At 32.9% G+C, this 19879-nt stretch overlaps 3 protein-coding genes and 1 non-coding gene across 4 annotated transcripts; 1 reads left to right on the forward strand and 3 right to left on the reverse strand.

The window, feature by feature from the left end:
- Positions 1–979: 979 nt before the first annotated feature.
- LOC106762649 (ABC transporter G family member 39) lies at positions 980–8213 on the reverse strand. The gene is made up of 24 exons (XM_014646662.2): positions 7748–8213; positions 7491–7611; positions 7283–7371; positions 7089–7173; positions 6826–6985; positions 6643–6719; positions 6478–6531; positions 6292–6382; positions 5874–6175; positions 5504–5785; positions 5080–5396; positions 4837–4997; positions 4587–4690; positions 4334–4490; positions 4154–4261; positions 3907–4070; positions 3473–3805; positions 2922–3212; positions 2750–2833; positions 2524–2657; positions 2184–2411; positions 1915–2086; positions 1518–1772; positions 980–1427 (listed from the first exon to the last, which is right to left on the reverse strand). Exons 1-24 carry the CDS (start codon positions 8068–8070, stop codon positions 1170–1172), a joined length of 4350 nt encoding a protein of 1449 aa, XP_014502148.1. The 5' UTR covers positions 8071–8213; the 3' UTR covers positions 980–1169.
- A 3435-nt stretch (positions 8214–11648) lies between these two features.
- Positions 11649–11720, forward strand: TRNAG-UCC. The gene has a single exon. It is a non-coding gene; the product is annotated as a tRNA-Gly (tRNA).
- Positions 11721–13517: 1797 nt separating this feature from the next.
- On the reverse strand, positions 13518–16322 carry LOC106761310. The gene is made up of 7 exons (XM_014644850.2): positions 16069–16322; positions 15950–15992; positions 15713–15868; positions 15391–15486; positions 15223–15300; positions 14798–14907; positions 13518–13929 (listed from the first exon to the last, which is right to left on the reverse strand). The coding sequence occupies exons 1-6, from the start codon at positions 16185–16187 to the stop codon at positions 14821–14823; spliced, it is 579 nt and encodes a 192-aa protein (XP_014500336.1). The 5' UTR covers positions 16188–16322; the 3' UTR covers positions 13518–13929; positions 14798–14820.
- Positions 16323–18661: 2339 nt separating this feature from the next.
- LOC106760407 (EG45-like domain containing protein 2) lies at positions 18662–19879 on the reverse strand. The gene is made up of 3 exons (XM_014643842.2): positions 19436–19879; positions 19042–19342; positions 18662–18775 (listed from the first exon to the last, which is right to left on the reverse strand). The coding sequence occupies exons 1-3, from the start codon at positions 19668–19670 to the stop codon at positions 18769–18771; spliced, it is 543 nt and encodes a 180-aa protein (XP_014499328.2). The 5' UTR covers positions 19671–19879; the 3' UTR covers positions 18662–18768.

A 19879-nucleotide genomic window follows, 5' to 3' on the forward strand; every position in this document is an offset into this window, starting at 1 on the left:
TTTCTCTTGTTGAATTGCTTTTTGTAATGATTTTAAATTTCTAAAACTTTAATTTCAGACAACTTTTAAAGAAAAGCTAAGTACATTAACATTATATTTGTAGATTGAAAACACTGCTTTTTAAATAAATAAATAAATAAATAGATGGCAGAAAGACACGATGAAACATAAAAATAAATTAATATTCACTGATAAAATATTTAGATAGTTTGAAAGAAATCTTAATATCAATTGTTTTCTCGTTTTTAAATTGCAAGCATTTTTTATAGAAAAAAAATCCTGTTTGAATGGAATAAAATAGTTATGTCCGATAAAAACTTTCTTTAAATATTTAATACAACTGCATATTTAAAATTGAAATTTAAGAACCAATAACTGAGATAAAATAATTTCGACTCCATCAATCCGATCACAGTAATTAAATAATTAAATAATCTATATGCAGAAAAAAAATTAAATAATTATTTTATGAAAAATTAGAAAAGGGTACTTTTGTGTGAAGCGAAAACAAAAGTAAAAGTTTTTCTATTTTCTTTCTTATGTCTATCCATTTTTATTTATTTTTATCTTTCTCTTTTTTTTTTTTACTTAATAATTTTGAAATGAGTTTTCCACATAAAGTATAATAGACCATATTTAGTTATGAGTGAATTAACAAATGACGTCACAATTTTAATCATAATAAACAGTGAGGGTGACGTAACTCGATTAAATTATTGATGATTCCCCTAATAAATTGCACGTTGCTGCCATTAAAACGAAAACAATTTGATAAAGATGGACAGATAGACTGATCCACACATAAAATAATTCTTACACTATTCAATATTATCTTTCCTATTCTCTCTCCTCTCCCTCTTGTTATTAAATCATTTTCTCTGCTATGTATGTCTCCTTGTTGACTCAGTTTTCTTGGACTGTTCTGAGAACAACAAAACAAGCACATTCACGCCATTAATTAACACTTACGACACACAAGTACAATGTTACCATATTGTAGAACAAGGAACATGGATTGTAACATCACGACAACAAAGTGAAAAAGCAATAATTAAATGGAAAAATGTTGCAGAAATTTCGAAGGAGAATAGTGATCTATGTTTCTATATATTTCTTTGTTGTTGGATGCAAAGTGAGCCTTCATTTACAAGTTGTGCAAAGTAAAGTGTTCATCTCTTTTGGAAATTGAATGCCTTGATTGAGAAGGCAAAGGTAAATCCAAAAAGTAGTGAAAACCCAACAAGCACAGCAGCAGCTACACCTACAAAGTCATCTCTATACCCAAAGTAACTCCTAACAAACTCTTCCACACTCTCTCCATTCTCTATACGCTCTTTTATGTCACCGAATTGTGAAGTAACCAATCCATACAAGGTCCAAGACACTGGACAGATCCAAAAGTACCATCTCCACCACACTGGCATCCTCTGTATCAGTATAAAATATCATTTCTGAGTCAGTCACTTACCATATGCATATGTGTGTTAAAATGAAGCTAAAGGGAGAGATGAGCTTACTGTTCTTGGAATCACAAATCCTGAGAAGAGGTTCCATATCATGTAGAACCCAAAGGAAACTATAGCAGCAACGTTGTGATCTGGGGTAAGACCCACAGCCATCATGCCATAGAGGGTGAAGTATAAAAAGGTGAAGAACATGAAGAAGAGATACCAAAAGAACTTGCTGAGTGTCCAATCAAACCCAATCATAGCATACACTATCACCCCATACACGAGGGTCTGTATGAGTATGTATGGGATCTCAATGGCAACCTGAATATTTCAATTGTGGGGTGAGTTAGCCAAAGTTAGACTTCCATAACTTCATGATTAGTGCTCTATAACTAAGAGAATTACTTGGTAATTGATTGTTAGCCAATGTTCTTTAGTCATTGGATGAACAATTTCAGTATACCTGTCCAAATGCATATGGTAAAGCTGAGTACATTCCAGCAGCTCTTTCTCTGTAGAAGACTGTTCTCTCTATGGCTACTACAGGTTGCACAGATGTAGAATTTTGTATCCCGATGAAGAGCACTGCAGCATACATGGACCCCATTGCATTAAATATATCTTGTCTTCTTTGCCTGCATCAGATAAATAAATTAAGGTTGTAACATAAAAAATTGTAAGGGAGTTAGAAACTATTCGGAAATATTATGGCAAGTGGTTGCATGTTGGAACCTTTTAGAGCCGATATCCCAAAATATTGTCCCAAACAGTAAGGCTATGATTGTTGTGAATAAAAGTCTCACTGCACTGTATGGGGGATTTCTCCAGTATGATAGGTGTTGTTTCCAAAGGCAAGCCATGCATTGAGTGAAGAAAGTCTGTGAGTACTTTGTGGGGAAGTACAAATCTTTGGAACCTGCTGGAGGTGTGCTAAGTTCCCTTATCAAGGCCTTGTTTCTCCTGAATGTATGTATAATATTGGTTAACCATAGAAAAACATATTAACAGTAACTAATGCTCAGAGGGAAATGCTTTCATGTGGATTTTGGTTTGAATTTCTAGTTGTTCCCACCTATATAGGTCAGAATTCTTGTATATTTCAGTGAAGTTAACTCCAAGAGCTGCTTCTTGTGCTTCTGAAGTAACCTCCAACATCCAAGTGGCAGGATTATAACCAGTCTTAATCTTTGGCACCCCATTAATTCCCTACATCAAGCACAGGTTACTTGATGAACAAACTGGTTGAAAATAGTGCTTAGCAGTAATTAATTACTAGTTAGAGATGATGCAGTGCAGACCTCAAAGTAGCTGATCAGTTGAGAACAATGTTGGCCTAGAGGCCCCACATATATTTCCTCACCTCCACGCTTCAACAGAAGTAGCTGTCAATATAACAATATATATGTTCAGCCTTAACATGAAACACTGAATTTTTATAAGCAAGTTACGAGAAGGAAAACTGTCACTGACCTCATCAAAAGCATCAAATATATCGATGCTAGGCTGGTGGATTGTGCAGACCACGGTTCGCCCGGTATCCACTGTATTCCTCACTGTCCTCATAACTATTGCAGCAGCTCTGGCATCAAGGCCAGAGGTAGGTTCATCCATGAATATAATAGATGGATTGGCAACAAGTTCAACTGCAATTGTTAACCTCTTTCGCTGCTCCGTGGATAGGCCATTCACTCCTGGTAATCCCACCAAGGCTTCTCTCAGTGAAGTCAGCTCTACCAGCTCCATAACTTCCTCAATGAACATCTGCTATCAATCAATAGGGTCTGTAAGCAACTGAAATGGCTTCAATGGACACTTGGAAGAAGCTACAGTACTAGAATGTTACAATGTCATTTCATTTGTTGTATGTGCACAAAGAAGTTCTAACATGAGCATGAACACGGATCTTATTAGGCACAACACAACCAATCTCACACACCCAAGATTTCCTCATTCCAAGAAGTAATAGGGTGACTTCTCTTGGTGTTAATATACAATGTATGATCTCATTTTCAAAACTTTACCTGTCTAGTTGCAGAATCAACCTCAAGTGGTAACCGAAGCCATGCAGAATAAACCAAAGACTCATACACCGTAACATGGGGAGAGTGGATATCGGTCTGTTCACAGTATCCTGCAATGCGGGCAAAAGTTTCTTGCTTCTTAGGGTAACCGGATATAGTGATTTGCCCTTGAATATAACCTGTTGATTTCCTTCCAGATAACACGTCCATTAAAGTTGTTTTACCAGCCCCACTTACACCCATCAGAGCTGTCAGAACTCCTGGTCTAAAAGCTCCATTGACACCCTTCAACAGTTCAAGTCGATCTTCAAGAATGCCTTGGTTCTTCATTTCCTGCAAACATAGATAGAAATCGGAATCTATTTCCGGAAAAAAAAAACTATGGGAAAACATGTGGAGGGACACCATACACTATGGGAATTCAATTCTTGTACCTGTGGCATCTCCACCGCATATCTGATTTCATCAAAAGTAATAGAAAGGGGTGTGAAAGGAAGAACCATCCCTCGCTTTGTGTTATGCTCGCTTGCACCAATGCTGCCCACTCTTGCTGACAGAGTTCCGGAGCACACACTTCTGCGATTTTCATTCCCTTTATCTGCATTGAAATTACACACTGCATGAACATGTGCAATTAAAACAGGAAGAAAATTTGACTGCGTGAGTGAACATGCAACCCACCAGAAGAACCTTTGAATCTAGACGATAATTCAATGATGTGTTCCTTTCTGCCTGCATTTCTCTCAGCTAAGGCTTCTTCTGATATTAAAGCTTGGGGTTTACCAAATGCTGCAGCAACATGTTTACGTTGTTAGAGCAATGCCAGTTCAAAACTGAAAGGTTCCTGTAACGATTACTTACGGTCAAGATATTGTAATGCCAAGGGGAAAAGGAAGTTGAACAGTAACATGTATCCAATGGAAGCTCCAACACCAATCCAATACCAGTATGCTTCAGGGAATATCCCTCTTGACTTCAACACCTTCACTCCTAATGGTTCTGTTGAATTTGGTGCGACCTTCAATGCAGAAATATTCACATATTGTCATCTAAATCTGATTCACACTTTTTCCCAGTTACATATTTGTATTCTCGTACATGTATAGAGACTTACATGTAACCAACTCTTTCCGAGAAATTCATTAACAGCTAGAGCGTTCTGTGCATACATCATGGGCGAGAACCAGTAACCCCACAGCCACCACCTCTTCACATCAACTGGTTAAAAAAGGAGGCTACACTGTCAGATTTTGACATCAAAATACCTTGGAACATGCTTAGGAACATGCATTATCACTCTAATTTTACAGGGACAATCTAATACTTTTGCAAAGTAAACTGAAATACTTGTATTAACACTTCACCTCTAGATAGGATAAATCCACCCATGACCATAACTGCAAGTAAAGCAAATGACCCAACTGTGTTTGCCACGATGATGTTCCTCCCAACTGCTCCCATAAATCGAAAAAGCCCAGATGCCATCTGGTTGATACAAACAAGCAGAAAGTACTGCTTGATGAACCTGGCATGAGGAACTATTAGTAAGCACACTACTAAGCAAAGTCTAAAGTCTATGCATTATAAAATTAAAAGAAGATTCTCACCTTTCAATACTAGGATCAAATCCTATTACATAGTAAGTCATCACAACCCAAATACCAACTTCCACTAAGGTTATAGGAATCTTAAGGATCCATGTAGGCAGAGAATATGCCCAAGAAGGAAAAAAGAGAAGGTCCCTTTGCTTATAGAAAACGGGGAGTTTCATGATGGACATAGATAGCTCGGAGTATCCGTTGAACATAATCACAATCAGTACGAAGAACAATGCACCCATAAAGATACCACCATCAGTTTCAGTATCCCGGTGCATCTCAGTTCTCAGGAACAGTGTCATTGTTATGAAACCCGTTAAAATCAACTGAAAATGAAAGAAACCAAACTTGAATTAATCTACATGAACTAGCCAGTGCAGTTGCAGTTTATTAACAAAGGAAAACAAAATATTGAAGCTAGAACTGTGCTTACTTGCCACATCTTGAAAATATAGACAAACGAATTCCTTTTCATAAGTAAGAATTCTCTGGACACGCAAGCCTTCAAGAGCTCCTTCTTGCTAACACCGTACTTGTTCTTTGTTAACACAGCAGGGTGGCCTTTGGACATGTCAAATGGGGTGGCAAGTTCGTCACCAAGCTTTCGACCAATGTGAAATGACTGAAATGCCTCAGCAAACTCTCTAACAGTGACGAAGATGTATGGCTCATCTTTATTTGCCCAGTATTGTTCTTGGTCTTTTCTTGATGTTACCTGTCATACATATAAACATGAAGAACTGAAATGTGCGTGTTTTAAAGATGAAAAAAAGGAAAACAAGTATATGGAAAGTTAGAGTTACTTCTTGTAAAAAATCTGCTACTCCTTTCCTCTCTGGACATTTGAACCCCATGTATTCAAAGAACTCAAGCACATTTTCCCTTGGACCCTGATACACAATTTGACCATCTGAGAGGAGAATAATATCATCAAATAACTCGTAAGTTTCTGGTGCAGGCTGGAGAAGAGAGATCACAGCTGTTCCATTCAGAATGTGGATAGATTGTCTTAGAGAATTAACCATTTGGAATGTGGTGGAACTGTCTAAACCAGTTGAAATTTCATCCATGAAAAGTGCTCTTGCTGGTCCAACTAGCATCTCACCTATAATTCATAGACACAAATAATATCACTTAGTAGTTGGTAGTCACATCACATATAAGTCTCACAAAATATTAAAATATTTCATACTAAACAGAAAACAAGATTATTTTGTTTACCAGTTGTGACTCTTTTCTTCTGTCCGCCAGAAATACCCCGAATCATGTCATCCCCTACCATGGTATCCGCACAAACTTCTAGTCCCAAAATCTGCCAAATGTCAGAAACAGGAACAACTAAGTTTCTTCCTTTTTTTTTTTCAAAATTAAAACCATCTTACAAAGTCGCTGAATTTAATGGCTTGCCTTCATTATATAATCAGTAACCACATTGGTTTCTTGGCCTTCAAGTGCTGCTGCCTGCAAATTTAGTACGTTTAGATTAGCCACGTACGTTTCTATCATATCCACTGCGGAGTCAAGAAACTGCGAGTGGTTAAAATTTGACATTTAATTTTGATCTCGCGTCACCTTCATGTAAATATCAAGATCAGGATCTGGCTTAATGTTTTCAGCCTTCTCTCTTCTTGACAGTTCTGCCAGCATCTCTGCATTTCATAGGGAACAGTTCAATCAAAGTTAAGTGAGATAATCCTTCAAAGACAAGTAGACCCGACATCACGAATGGCTCCTGGTTTCAAAGGGATTACTGACCATAACGCGTTCCAATCCCTTGACACCTTGCTGAAAAGGCCAATGTTTCTCTCACTGTCATTTCTCCTATGTGTAGATCAGTTTGACTTATGTAAGCTGATGTTCTTTGAGGCACAAATTCCTCCATCCCACGACCATTATACAAAACTCGCCCCGAAGACTGCAATTCATTGGGAATAAAGTAGAACGAATCATAAACCTTTAAGTGACTCTTATCCATCTGAGCAATTACTGAAACAAAAGCAAATCTCACACGTCCTTACTTTTAGATCTTTGCCAAGTCTTCCAGCCAGTGCCAACAATAATGTGGTCTTTCCAGAGCTTGGAGGGCCTAAAAGAAGTGTCATTCTGCATAAGCCAAAACAAAAATATATGTTGAGAAAAGATAGTTTAGTTTAGTCTAGTTCCTCAACATTCCTACATACCGATTCCACGAAGATCAACTCCACCTTCTTACCTTTTAGGCTTGATGATTCCGCTGACATCATCAAGAACTGTGAATGGCTTCTTTCGACTGGGAATAAGGTAAAGAGAATTGAGGAACCCCTTCAGAAAGAAAGAGAAAATGCACACACATAGAGATACACATTTGAACTTGTCAGTGTTCTCTGCTTCAGAAACGACTCTCGTGACAACATCCAAATCTATTGACCATTTACAATTACCTCCAACAAATCAATGCAGAAGTTAAAGATTGTAGGTAGTGCTCTGCTTCCCACATGAGCTTCTGCCTCAACATTCAAGTGTTCAAAACGGACTTCAATAGTGGGAATTTCAAGTCCAACACTACACTTTCAACACACATTACAAATTTCGTTATACATTATCCAACACGCACATAAGGCCTAAAACATCCATTATTTTCCATACCCGAGTTAAAGCGATCAAATCTAAAACACACACACATATGTTAGTAGCTTACCGATCAATGCGGTCTCTTAACTTGAACAAGAACTTCTCATTATCTTGTTCTGCAATCTTGACAAGCCTCTCCACCAAGTTCTTCCTCTGAAGAGGACCAAGTTTGTTTATATGAATCTCCGTAGGAGGTTGGCCTTCAGCCTCTGTGAGAATGCCCCTAGTCATGCGTAGATACGTGGGGAGTTTCTCAATAGCAGCCCATTTAAGCTCTTGTTCATCCTCTTCTCTTCTTGAAGACCCTGAAAACACATCAACACCACTGCTTCTCCACACGCTGGAGCTCCCTATGCGTGCACTTGCAGCTCTCAGTTCATCACTTTCCATCTTTCAACTCATACAAGGAAGCTAATTCTGATATGGAGAGTTTATGATAAACTTGCGATGTGCATGCAATGCAATGAAAATGAATCATTTAAATGGAAATGGTTTCTTGCATTCTATCTTAATAACAGAAGAGGATGAACGGAAGCTTAGGAATGTAGGCACCTACTTATATAGTGGTTGGAAGCAATGACTGTGAATCCTACTTGCAATCTTCTGCGTTGGCTCAATAATGTGCATTTCTTAATTAAAAGACAGGTCCTCAGAATCACACCAATTTCAAACCTCTCACGTTACTGATTAATGTTATCACACCAGAAAGATAACAAAATTAAATTATTCACTCTTGTATAAAATAATCACGTCTTCATTGTACCCTTTTTCTCTTATGACATAATGCCAAGTCCAACATCCTTTTCTTTTTTTTTTGACAACATTGTACTCTTTCCGTTTGTTTGTTTAAGGTTGTTTTACTAAAAATCAAGAAATCTTATAATTTTTTTATTTTAATAAAATAATTACGGGAATGATATATGTGTACTTGATAAGTAATTAGTGTTATGGTGAATTTTTAAAATAAAAATTAAATAAAAATATGGAGGCTTATATATATATACATCATCACGCACAAACCTTTTCATAGGAATAAACCACTCAAACCTAATACAAAGTTCATGTCTTTAACTAAATTAATTTATTTATTATCTCCCTGAATTAGTTGATTAGATATCGTGAAAAGGATTGAAAAAATACGCTAGTTATTTTTTTTTTTTACCAATCCAATTAAAAGGATAAAGGAAATTGTGAAAAATAGAAGTGGTGCTATAAATAAGGGATCCTCAATGTTCTGACTTGAAGAATAAAATAAAAAGTTGAACAGGAATCTATCATTATTTTGGTAGTAATAAATCAATAGAGGAGGAGATATCTACTTAGAATACAGAACCCAAGAAATTTGATGGTATTTAATAAAACATGGATCCTCTCTCAAAAACAGAAGAAAAAGAAATATTATTAGTAGTAGTAATAGTAAAATGTATGATTTTAAAAGTAGGGTTTACTAGATTCGGGAAGATTGGGTTTGATGTTCGGTGAGGAGTTAGAAAGGTAATAAAAGAAATGCAAAGTTCGATCTGTAAATGGAATTGCCAAGTTATTCATGCCGACCTAAAATTATTTTAATATTTGTTACAATATTAAGAGGATGGCTGCTTAAGGAAATACAGATTCTACGTAAGAATCACTTCTTCCTTCACACTTTCTTTATACCAAATTTATAACTTTCTTTTAAATATTTTTTAGAATTAATAAATTTTTAAATGAATAACCAGATAAATTTGATATTTGTTCTTATTTGGTTAAAATTATTTATTATTATGTTATAATAAATTACACTTTTATTATATGTATGAAATAAATATTATATCGATGGAAATATAAGTTTATAATTCATGTTGGTTTTATAAATATAATTAGTATTTGTAATGAGTATTTATTTAATAATTATTTATTCTTATTATATTCATAAATATTCTAAATTTTATTACTCATTTTATGAGAGTAAGAAAATTTTTGAGAGATAGATCTCATTTCTCTCAATAACAAAGAATTGTAGTCTGATCAACGAGAGATTTCAAAATCATTGTTAGGATCTTGTTACATGTCTACTAATCCATGTTCAAGATTTCAATAAGATCATTTAGTGCTCACCATAAGACTAATAATAGAATATTCAATCCTTTAAGTCTCTATTGAAACATTTAATCATTTTTCTTAAATTTCCACGCGAGGATTTATATTCCTATAACATCTTTAGGAATTGAGGTCAAGTGTAGTCTAAATATTCCTTCCATCCACTAATGCACCTTTTAAGGATAAAACTAAACAAAACTTCAAAACAGATAATACTTCAAATGTTGTGATGTTACTATCATAACGTTACCAAATTATAATTTTTACCAAAAACTTCAATTTCTAACATGAAATTGCAAACTTCACTCCAAGAAGAAAAAAAGTAATGATTGAGTTATGCATACAAGAAATTTAACATTACTTTCTTAAGCTTTAATATATTTGAAATTAAGAAACTATACATTGAATATAATATGAAGAGATTGATGACTAATAAAATATAAGTTAGTCACACAAAAGATTTAACACCACTTATATTTGAATCTCATACTTAAATACCTAACTGTCCTTATGAGATTGAAAAATTATACACTACAATAAATTGCGAAAAAATTAACATGAATAAAATATAATTTATCTGCATAACATTATAGAAGTCTTTATTTTCTTATATATGGTTGAAGTTTGTATTTAATGCAGTAGTTTTAATTGGCTTTAGAATATTTTGATGAGATTATTTTTGCATGTGGAAGAGAAGAGGTAGAATGTTGAAGATGAAGATGAGAAGAGAAGACAAAAAGAGATCCCCATGTGTCCGAAAATCCCCATGGATCCGGAAAAGATCCGATGGTCTATGAGTCAACGTCTATGTTACTTCTCTCACCATTATTATATCTCAAACAAACATCATTATTCTACGTATTCCCCACTAATGCATGTCCATTCTTATCATGCATTCACATTTGCATATACATGCATGCATGTGCTACCTGGGCTTTGCTTCACCTAAAATAATGTTGACTGTCTCTCATCATCATTTCATCTCTAATAAACTCAACCAACACCAACAAACGCACCACCATAATATCATATCTTTAAATATAAGATATCCATGGACATGCCTACCATAAATACAAGCTCAAACCTTTAGCTTTTTATACTTCCTTCATGCATCTCATCATGTCTTCTACTCAAAATCATAAACTTTTACCTATTTTTCATCTCTAATACTTTCTTTGTGATCAAATATCAAAACAAAACAGTGGGGCTTTTGAATTTGACTTTTTTTTTTTTTATGATGATATTTTAACACCATTTTTTGACACTGCAACCGTATCAAAATGCGGTTGGACGATTTTAAATTAAAAAAACAAACTTTGGTTTTTCTCTCCCAAATATACCCCTGTCTCAACTTTTTTATTTTGAAATCGTCCAATCACATTTTGACACATGTGCAATGTCAAAATGGTGTTAAAATATCATTTTCTTTTTTTTTTTTTATAAATTCTCAACTAAGCAATCATTTTCGTACTTTCTTTTTTTGTTTGAAGTAAGTTATGATATAAAACATCTGATGTCGGACATCATAAGTTGATGTTTTTCTTTATACACATAATGAAAATTAATAAAAAGGAGATTCTTAACTATCAAACAAAGTATTTGATTTGAGTTAAATAGGGAATTTTACTTTAGCATATTCCATGCATGCGTGGAAATGCCAAGTTGCAGTCTGGCACAGTATAGGATACAAACAAGAAAGAAGATATTGTGATTTTAGTTGCATTGATTAGCTTTGTTCCATTTTCACAAAGCCTTCAGAAGGAAGCAAAAATCAACAACTGGGTTTTAAAACTTCCACACAAATAATAACTATATAAATCATTGTCAGATCCTTTAAGTATATTCATGTTATACATTATAAAATTGTTATTGAAATTTAATGAAATGGAGCGTCAGTAGTCCAACGGTTAGGATAATTGCCTTCCAAGCAATAGATCCGGGTTCGACTCCCGGCTGACGCATATATGTTCAATTTTTTCAATTTTTAATAATTAAATAAATAATAATATGATTCTTATTTCCAAAATAAGACTTTTTTTAGTGTTATTATAAAATTTGATTATCACAATCTTAAACTTTATTTTAATTGATATTGTATATTAGAATGTAGTATGTTTGAGTATAAAATAGAAAGATGGTATGAATGAAATGACAGGTAAGGTGAGGAGGAGAAGAGAAAAAGAAGTTAATAGGAGACAGAAGGAACATGGGAAATATGAAGAATGGTGGTGAAGTGCATGGCTCTGTCTCAATGTGTTTATTATGATGAGACAACCACTATTATAATTTATATATACCTTCTTTTAGAATACCAACTTCTTCACATTCATATGCAACCAATTCTCATTCACATCTCATAAATGGGGGCAGTCACATTTTTCCAATATCTATAACATAATTGAGGTACTTCCATTGATGCTACCAGTGATACAAAAGCTGGTCGATTTGTAAGAATTATTTTTGTTTCTACATGTTAGAATATATATATATATATATATATATATATATATATATATATATATATATGTCATAAAAAAAATATTATCCTTTGAAATAATACTAATAAAACTCGTATCGAAAGAGTGATGTGATTTGAGGAGATTTTGTTTTTTAATAGAGAAAGTAGAAAACCAATGTGATGTTTTTATTATCACTATTTAAATGAATTGACTATTTAGGTGGAAATTCTTGTAATTGTGTTAAAAAGGGAATGAAATAAGAATTAAGATAATAAATAATCTATTAAAATTTTACCCTTTTTACCAATAATAAAGTAAATTTTATATTATTTTTTGTTAATACTAAAATGATTTTTTGTATCTAGTATTATTTCATTATAATTTGTCAATTATTTTTTATCTATTGATATTCTAGTTTTTTTTTTTAAATACTGTCAATCCTAATTTATGAAAAATTAAGAATTGATTAGTATTTCATTTTAACATTTCGTATTTAAAATATAATAACAAATACTATATAATTAACATATGATTTAAAAATTTTAAAGATAGAAAAAAATACCCACATTGTAGTATAGCTACGCAAAAACTAATAACTACGTGATTTTTCATGAAATAATCTTTAAATTTGTACTTCTTAAAAATTTACTAAAATATTAAAATTAATACATTAAAAAATATTGTATCACCTTTTCTCTTCTTAATTATTATATTGGTTTTATTTATTTTAATATAGTCAATATTATAACAACAATAATAATAGCTTTATTTCTTACAAATATTAAAAAAAAAATCTATTTTCCCTTTTTGATAACATTTACCATGATCTTTTTACCCTAATTATTTATTTATTTAATATAAAAATTAATTTTTAATTATCATTCATATTTTTATTTCAATAATTTTTTATATCAAATTATATCCTAATTTTAATCTGCATTCATTTTTATTACATATTAACTAAATATTAGAGATGTCAAAATATGTTTAAACCAATGAGTTAACTTGATCCACTATGGGTTTGAGGTAAGTTGAATTGGAAAAAATTCAGTTCTTTTAAATGTGGGTTAAACTGATCACAACTCACTTAATTTGCAAGTTAATGGGATCAAAGATGGATTAATCCATAATTCATTTACAACAATTCTTTGCATTTTTTTTGTCTCATTTCTTTTATAATAATCTACTATTTCAAATTATGTATATTGACAGTTTGATTTTTTTTTTTAAACTAATAAACACTTTGATTTCCTTTTAGTATATTTATATATTCTTACTTTAGAGTACTATGATCCTTTTCCTTTACCTTAAAGCCATTAACAAAAAATATAAATAGATATGATTGTAAATACGGGTCCAGCTGCTGCAGATTTCAAAATTCCATTCCCAGGTCGTTCAAACATCTGTTCATTTTCTTTTTTGGTAATTTTAGTAACCTCAAGGCTTTCCCTCCATCTCTCTTCCACTTCTTCTGGTTCTTGCTGGTTAGCCTTTTCATGATACATATATTTGTCGATTTGCATGCTCTTTTCTCCTCCTGTCTCATAATTTTATATACTTACACCCTTTAGGTAGAGATTGTGCCCTTCTCAACTCCCTTTTGAGGTCATTATTAGTTCCAAGTATTCAACAAATTAGTAATCACAACTGGGATTTTTTTGTTATGATACTACCAAGTGCCAGCGAGTGTGACCTTCATCTGGGCCAATACCTGCATGACCATATGGATATGTTAGAATTGATTTATATATAATATCCGTGTGTGGTTAGCATACGAATAATTGGAAGTGGTTGTGCACTGCCACATGCTTAAAACTCCTCTCTATTTTTCAAGATTCTTGTCACTGATGTCTTTGGTTTAGGGAACTACAATGGCCCTCATGGTTTTTTGCACTTGCAGTAATTAAGGTCATCCCTGTTTACCCTTCTTCTACTCATGTAAAATGCAGAATTTAATAATGAATGGCCTTCACTGCAACTTTAGTCTGCACCATTTACAACTGAATTGTTATAAAGGCTTCTATCTTATGGAAATATCGCTGTTTTGTTTGTGTTCAGATATTTTCCATGCACTTCCTTCTTAGCTTATGGCATCTTAAAATCTTGATCATATTTTGGCCATGAGCCTTTCTTAATTTAAATTTAGATAGATGATGATTTTAAATTTTAATTAAAATTTAAAACCAAAATGTCATATTCAAGAAAGTGAAATATGCTATTTTGGTTGTATTTTAGAGAAGTGATAAATTTGAATCGTGTCGTTTTAGTTAGTTGCATTTGTTTGGTTTCTTGTTGGTTAATCAGGCCATCTTTGACCCGTCTTCACACAACCAAACAGCAGAGGATGTAGTTTCTGAATTGCTAGTAGCACGATAAAAAAGACTACGCCTCATTACGCAGTTGTTTGCGTCTTTGGGCAAGCAATTGCAAAGTATAGAATTTTAATATCTAAGAACAAATTTTGTAAGTACATGGTGTGCCGTGATGTAATTTCTATTGATGCCATACAATAATCAAATTTTACAGATTAGGATGGTGATTGCAGATCATTTCATGCTTTTGACAGTAATCTCGTGAACCTGATTCCTGCATTAGACGATTCTTAATAAGCTAATCCACCAGCAAATGTATCAGTGTCGTGAAGCAGAGATTCTGTCAACCAGTAACCATCCCAGCATCCACCAACCCTCTGCCAGTGACAAGCAAACAAACATCAGATGCATACATGGTTGTGCTAAATTAAACTAAATCAGATAACAACAAGGAACCAGTAATCTATAATTAATTTAAGAAATCAATAATTCAAATATCAATCATTGAATTAAGGAAAGAATCACCAAAGTTAAATACTGATGCGGTAATCCACAGTTCACAAAATGCCTAACTACGTACTTCCAAACAAAAATAAACAATTTTTGCAAACAAAATGAACCAAACACAACACCAAATCCCTCACAAACATGACTACGATGATACGATGTATCGGAAGAAATCATGACCAAACCTGAACCATTGTAAATTGAAATATCTCTTCTTCCTCCGGTCGACTCCCACGAATCCAAACCCGCTGCTTGTATTTGTTCTATTTGAAGTTCATCATTCCATAACATCAGTTTTTTAAGATAACACAAAAAAAAAAAAAAAAAAAATTGAACAAGAACAAACATTCTACCTCCTCGACAAACAAAGTGCTCATGATCTTTCTCTCCTTGTGACCTAGCAATACTCGATAAGTAGAGTGGTGAAAAATACGCCTAAACCTTTCAAACTGCACATGTAGAGGTGTATTACTGTTTAGCATGAATTTCAACAAGAAATTATTTCAATAACAGTAAAGTAACCATGACTAATGAATGTGTATACCGAAGTTTTACTCAATGAAGTAATAAAAAATTACCATTAGCATGGCTTTACTGCAGAAGTTAGTAAATTTCCTCTAGATACTTTAAAAGAAGAACACAACTTTAACATAACGAACGAACGAACGAACGAACCTGGCCCAAATCAAAGAAAGGCCCAAAATAGGTAGACCTTTCAAAAGGATCAAATCCGGCGAACCTGTACATAACCTCGATTCCATAGTCTTGACGAGGTTGATCGTTATACTTCAAGGCTTCGAGCTGGTAATGCACCGCATCTTCTGCACTAAACTATACCAAACATTGATTTAACAGAAAAGGAACAAAGGAAAAGGAAAGAGAAGAGGGGAAGTGGTGGACAGTGATTATTACATCTAATCGTGGACCAAAGGGCCTTTTCTTGCGAGATTTGAACCTGCAGGCGGTGTTGGAATCGGAATATTGGAGAATAAAATGGAATTGGATGAATATATGTAAGGAAGAATAGGTACCAATCCTCGGAGAGGGAATCGGGAACTTCGGCAGCGGCTTTGAAGCGAGAGTTTCCGGTGTTGTTGAACAAGAATCGAACGGAATGCGGATGCGACAAGAGAGAGGATCCAAACGACATCGTTCAAGGCTCTGATACGAAAGGGAAGAAGAAGAAGAAAAAAAAAATTGAAGATTGAGATGAACGCTTTTCTCTTCAAGCTTCTGAGCACGACGTCTATGGTCTCTCTTGGTCTCTTGAAGATTATTTTCAAAAAATAATTTATGATTTAAATTACTTAAAAGTATATTTTAATGATAATATTTTTTTCACACTCGGTAACCAAAATAAATATTCATTTGTGAAGTACAAAATTAAGTCCATTTCCCCCGTATGAGGATTTACTTGGTCATTTTACGCTACAAAGTAACCTCTAAACAATTATAATTATACAAGTCACTCTAACAAAATTACCAAATAATTAATAACATCTCATAAAACTATCATTATTAATAGTTAGTTATAAAACTCTAAGATTTGATGGAAAATATTTTTAAATAAGATAGAACATCTATAAAGTATTTTTGATTATTTTATTATTAAAAAGTTTTTATTATAAATAAAAAAACAGTAAACTAGAGTTCATTTTTATAAAAGTTAATTTTTTTTAAAAGAAAAATATTTTCTTTTATTTTTTTCTAAGATTTTTAACTTTTACCCACATGTTTGAATATGGAAAAGTATGATACAACTCCTGACGACCGGAAGAGGAGTATGGTTTAGGTTGCATGTGCGATTTGGGAGTCATAAATGAATTTCAGCTCAATTAGGATTATTAGAATATAATCATATAGTTTATATGTGTCTTCTTTGTATATTCTGTCTATTTCAGTGATTAGGACGACTTAGTGTTAAAGAACCTTTGTAATAATACTTTTTAACATGTAAGAAAATATAACTCTTTAAAAAATTGTAATGTGATTTGATATGAAATTATGTTATTGATTTTTTGAAGTTGAATTATGAATGGATTGGTTTCTTATTGAATTGACAGTGATAAATGTATAATTTGTTTGGAATGATATGATTTTTTAAATAATAATGAGTTCGATTGAATTAGTATCAGCAAATGAATGTTATACTTATGTAATGTTGGAAGCATTGTATTTTTATGTGTTAGATATATTAAATAAGGGATCAAAATGATATTATTCAGATTCTATTATGTGTCATAATTCACATAGAGTATGATATTTAGTCGAAAGAGTTGATGAAGGTTCCAATAACATGGAATTTGTTGAGATGATAACTTTTTCTAACTAGCATAGGTGAACTAATTAACCTTGTTACTAGAAAGATCTGTATAACCATGACATTATCAATCTAAATGCTATCGGTATCCCTATATCATGGTAGAATCTCTTAATACATATCATGGAGATTCCAATGACATTTTGTCCTCCTTAATAAATAAATAAATATATATATATAATCATTCGAAGGTAGTTGCTATTGAATTTCTTCTATGATGTTTTGGAATTAAATGAATTGGATGTGTATTTACTGGATTTTGAAATCTTTAAGTTCAATTTTATACACAAATGTGTATTGTTTTCTTTTTTTATTTTTAATAATAGCTTATTACTGTTGTGTGTTTGTCTCTGTCTGCTATGTATGTGAAATTTAATTCATATAAGAAGATACTACATGCAGGGTATCTAATAGTGACACGACTTAGGAGTAGAGTTTGAGGTAGACTATCGCGAGTGTGTAGTTTATGTTATATTACATTTTGTTCCTAAATGTTTGTTTTCCTTTTGAAAATTTTAGACATTAACTTTGAGGAACATTGATTGTAGGCATAATTTTTTTTGTCCTCTAATTTGTTTGGAAAATTAAAGTGTATTATAATTCTTATTTTCCATTAGTACATCAGATTTTGAAGAACAGTTTGATGATCACAATGAACGCTCATGGAATAATAAGGAAAAATTAACATTATGATAACATTCTTCCGCAAAATTATTAAAATTGATAAATTTTAAAAATATTTTTTGCCGGCCTTTTTTCTAATAAAACATACAAAAATAAAATACAAACAACTTGCATTTATTATTAAAATAATATTTTCCTATTTATCTAATAACATAGACTATACAAATATGAAGTAGACCTCTTCATATTCTATCTCCTTATTAGTATTTGAAAATTTAACTTTACTTTTGTAGCTGCCTTCATTGTTAAATTGGCGCTTTGACGTAGTCTTTTGGTTTCTCTTCCAAAATTCTTTTTCTTATAAGCTGACGCTATAAAGAACATAAAAGTTAAGGTTCTTCTTCTTTTAATTAAGCATATGCTAAACAACATTTATATATATATATATATATATATATATATATATATATATATATATATATATATATATATATATATATATAAACTAATTAAAAAGTAGATTAAGAAAAGGAAAGAGTAATTAATATTATTACATTTCGAAAATGGCCCTTGAGAGTTAGAGTTTTAGATAATTAAATTGAGAGAAAGTATTATTAAACTGGACGGACCTGAATGAGCAGGTTAGGAAAGAAAAACAAGCAGATCTCAACAGAAAGTGACCATTATTATTAAAATATGAATGCAACTTCATCTGCATATTACTCAATCATTACAGAGAATAATTTTCAGAGTAACAAATATGCCAACAAAGAATCTGTTCCCGTTTTCAAACCCTGCAAAAATGGACAAATTACGAATCCTCAGTTGAGATTATTATTTCACTCTAAATAGATAAAACCAACAACCGCTCATCATCCATTCACCAAAGATTCTAGAATCATAATTATTATTAATTTTGTTGTTGCAGGTAAGGAAAGTCATAACAGAAGCGCTCAACGTTTGATTTTTCAACGTCTAATCTTGCTAGAAACCAACACGAAACGTAATTAAGAATAAACTATAAAATACTATAACGATGAAAAGGTAAAAGAGAACTCACTGTTGGTATTCTACGTTAATGAACGGTGCAGAAGCGTTGGCGATGACCTGAAAGCCCTTCGAGGAGAGGACCAACGTAGTTCCAGCTAAAGAAGGCCTAGAAACCGATGACTGCGCTCGATCAACGATCTTGATTTGAATCATCTGGCCAGGAATGCAAGTTCCGCGAGCCGCAGCGCTGATGCACCGCACCTGATACTGCCTCCCACATGCTGCTCCATTGTCCCATAAACCCTCCCCGACGGCACCGAAGAAGTTATTCGACGGAAACTGTGACGCGTCTCTGCCGTAGCATGCAGTGGCTGCACGTGTCACCATAAACAGTATATCATCAAAGTTTTTCCTATGAAAGATTAATCTGAAGTAACATTTGTGTTAAGAATATATGTACTTACGCAAAAAGGGAGGGCCATAGTGTGCAGCGGTGCCGACGTCGGCGAGAGAGTGGCGGAGGAAGAGTGAGGAGAAGAAGAGAGTGCAGAGGATCAGGCGGAGGGAGGAAGTGGAAGACATTGAAGCTGCATAAAATAAATTAAGGAATTTCGAAAAATTTAGGCCAAGTTGTTGAACGCACTTGTAGTAATAAATTATGATTAGGGCTACAAAGTCAGCGCACAGAACTGCGGTCATTGGTCAGCATAACGGCGTCAAGCATTTACTACTTTCATTATCCGTTATAATTATTAAAATATATATAGCTGTATTATTTTTTCTTTTTTTTTTGTTTTGTTTTTTATAGAATTTCAGAACCCTTTAAAATTTATTTTAGTAAGGTACTGTTATTTCGTGTTATTCAATGTCAAGTTTCTCTTACTTATGAACAGTGTTATAAAGAATCC

Source organism: Vigna radiata, chromosome 5, assembly GCF_000741045.1.
Source record: "Vigna radiata var. radiata cultivar VC1973A chromosome 5, Vradiata_ver6, whole genome shotgun sequence".
Lineage (NCBI taxonomy): Eukaryota > Viridiplantae > Streptophyta > Magnoliopsida > Fabales > Fabaceae > Vigna > Vigna radiata.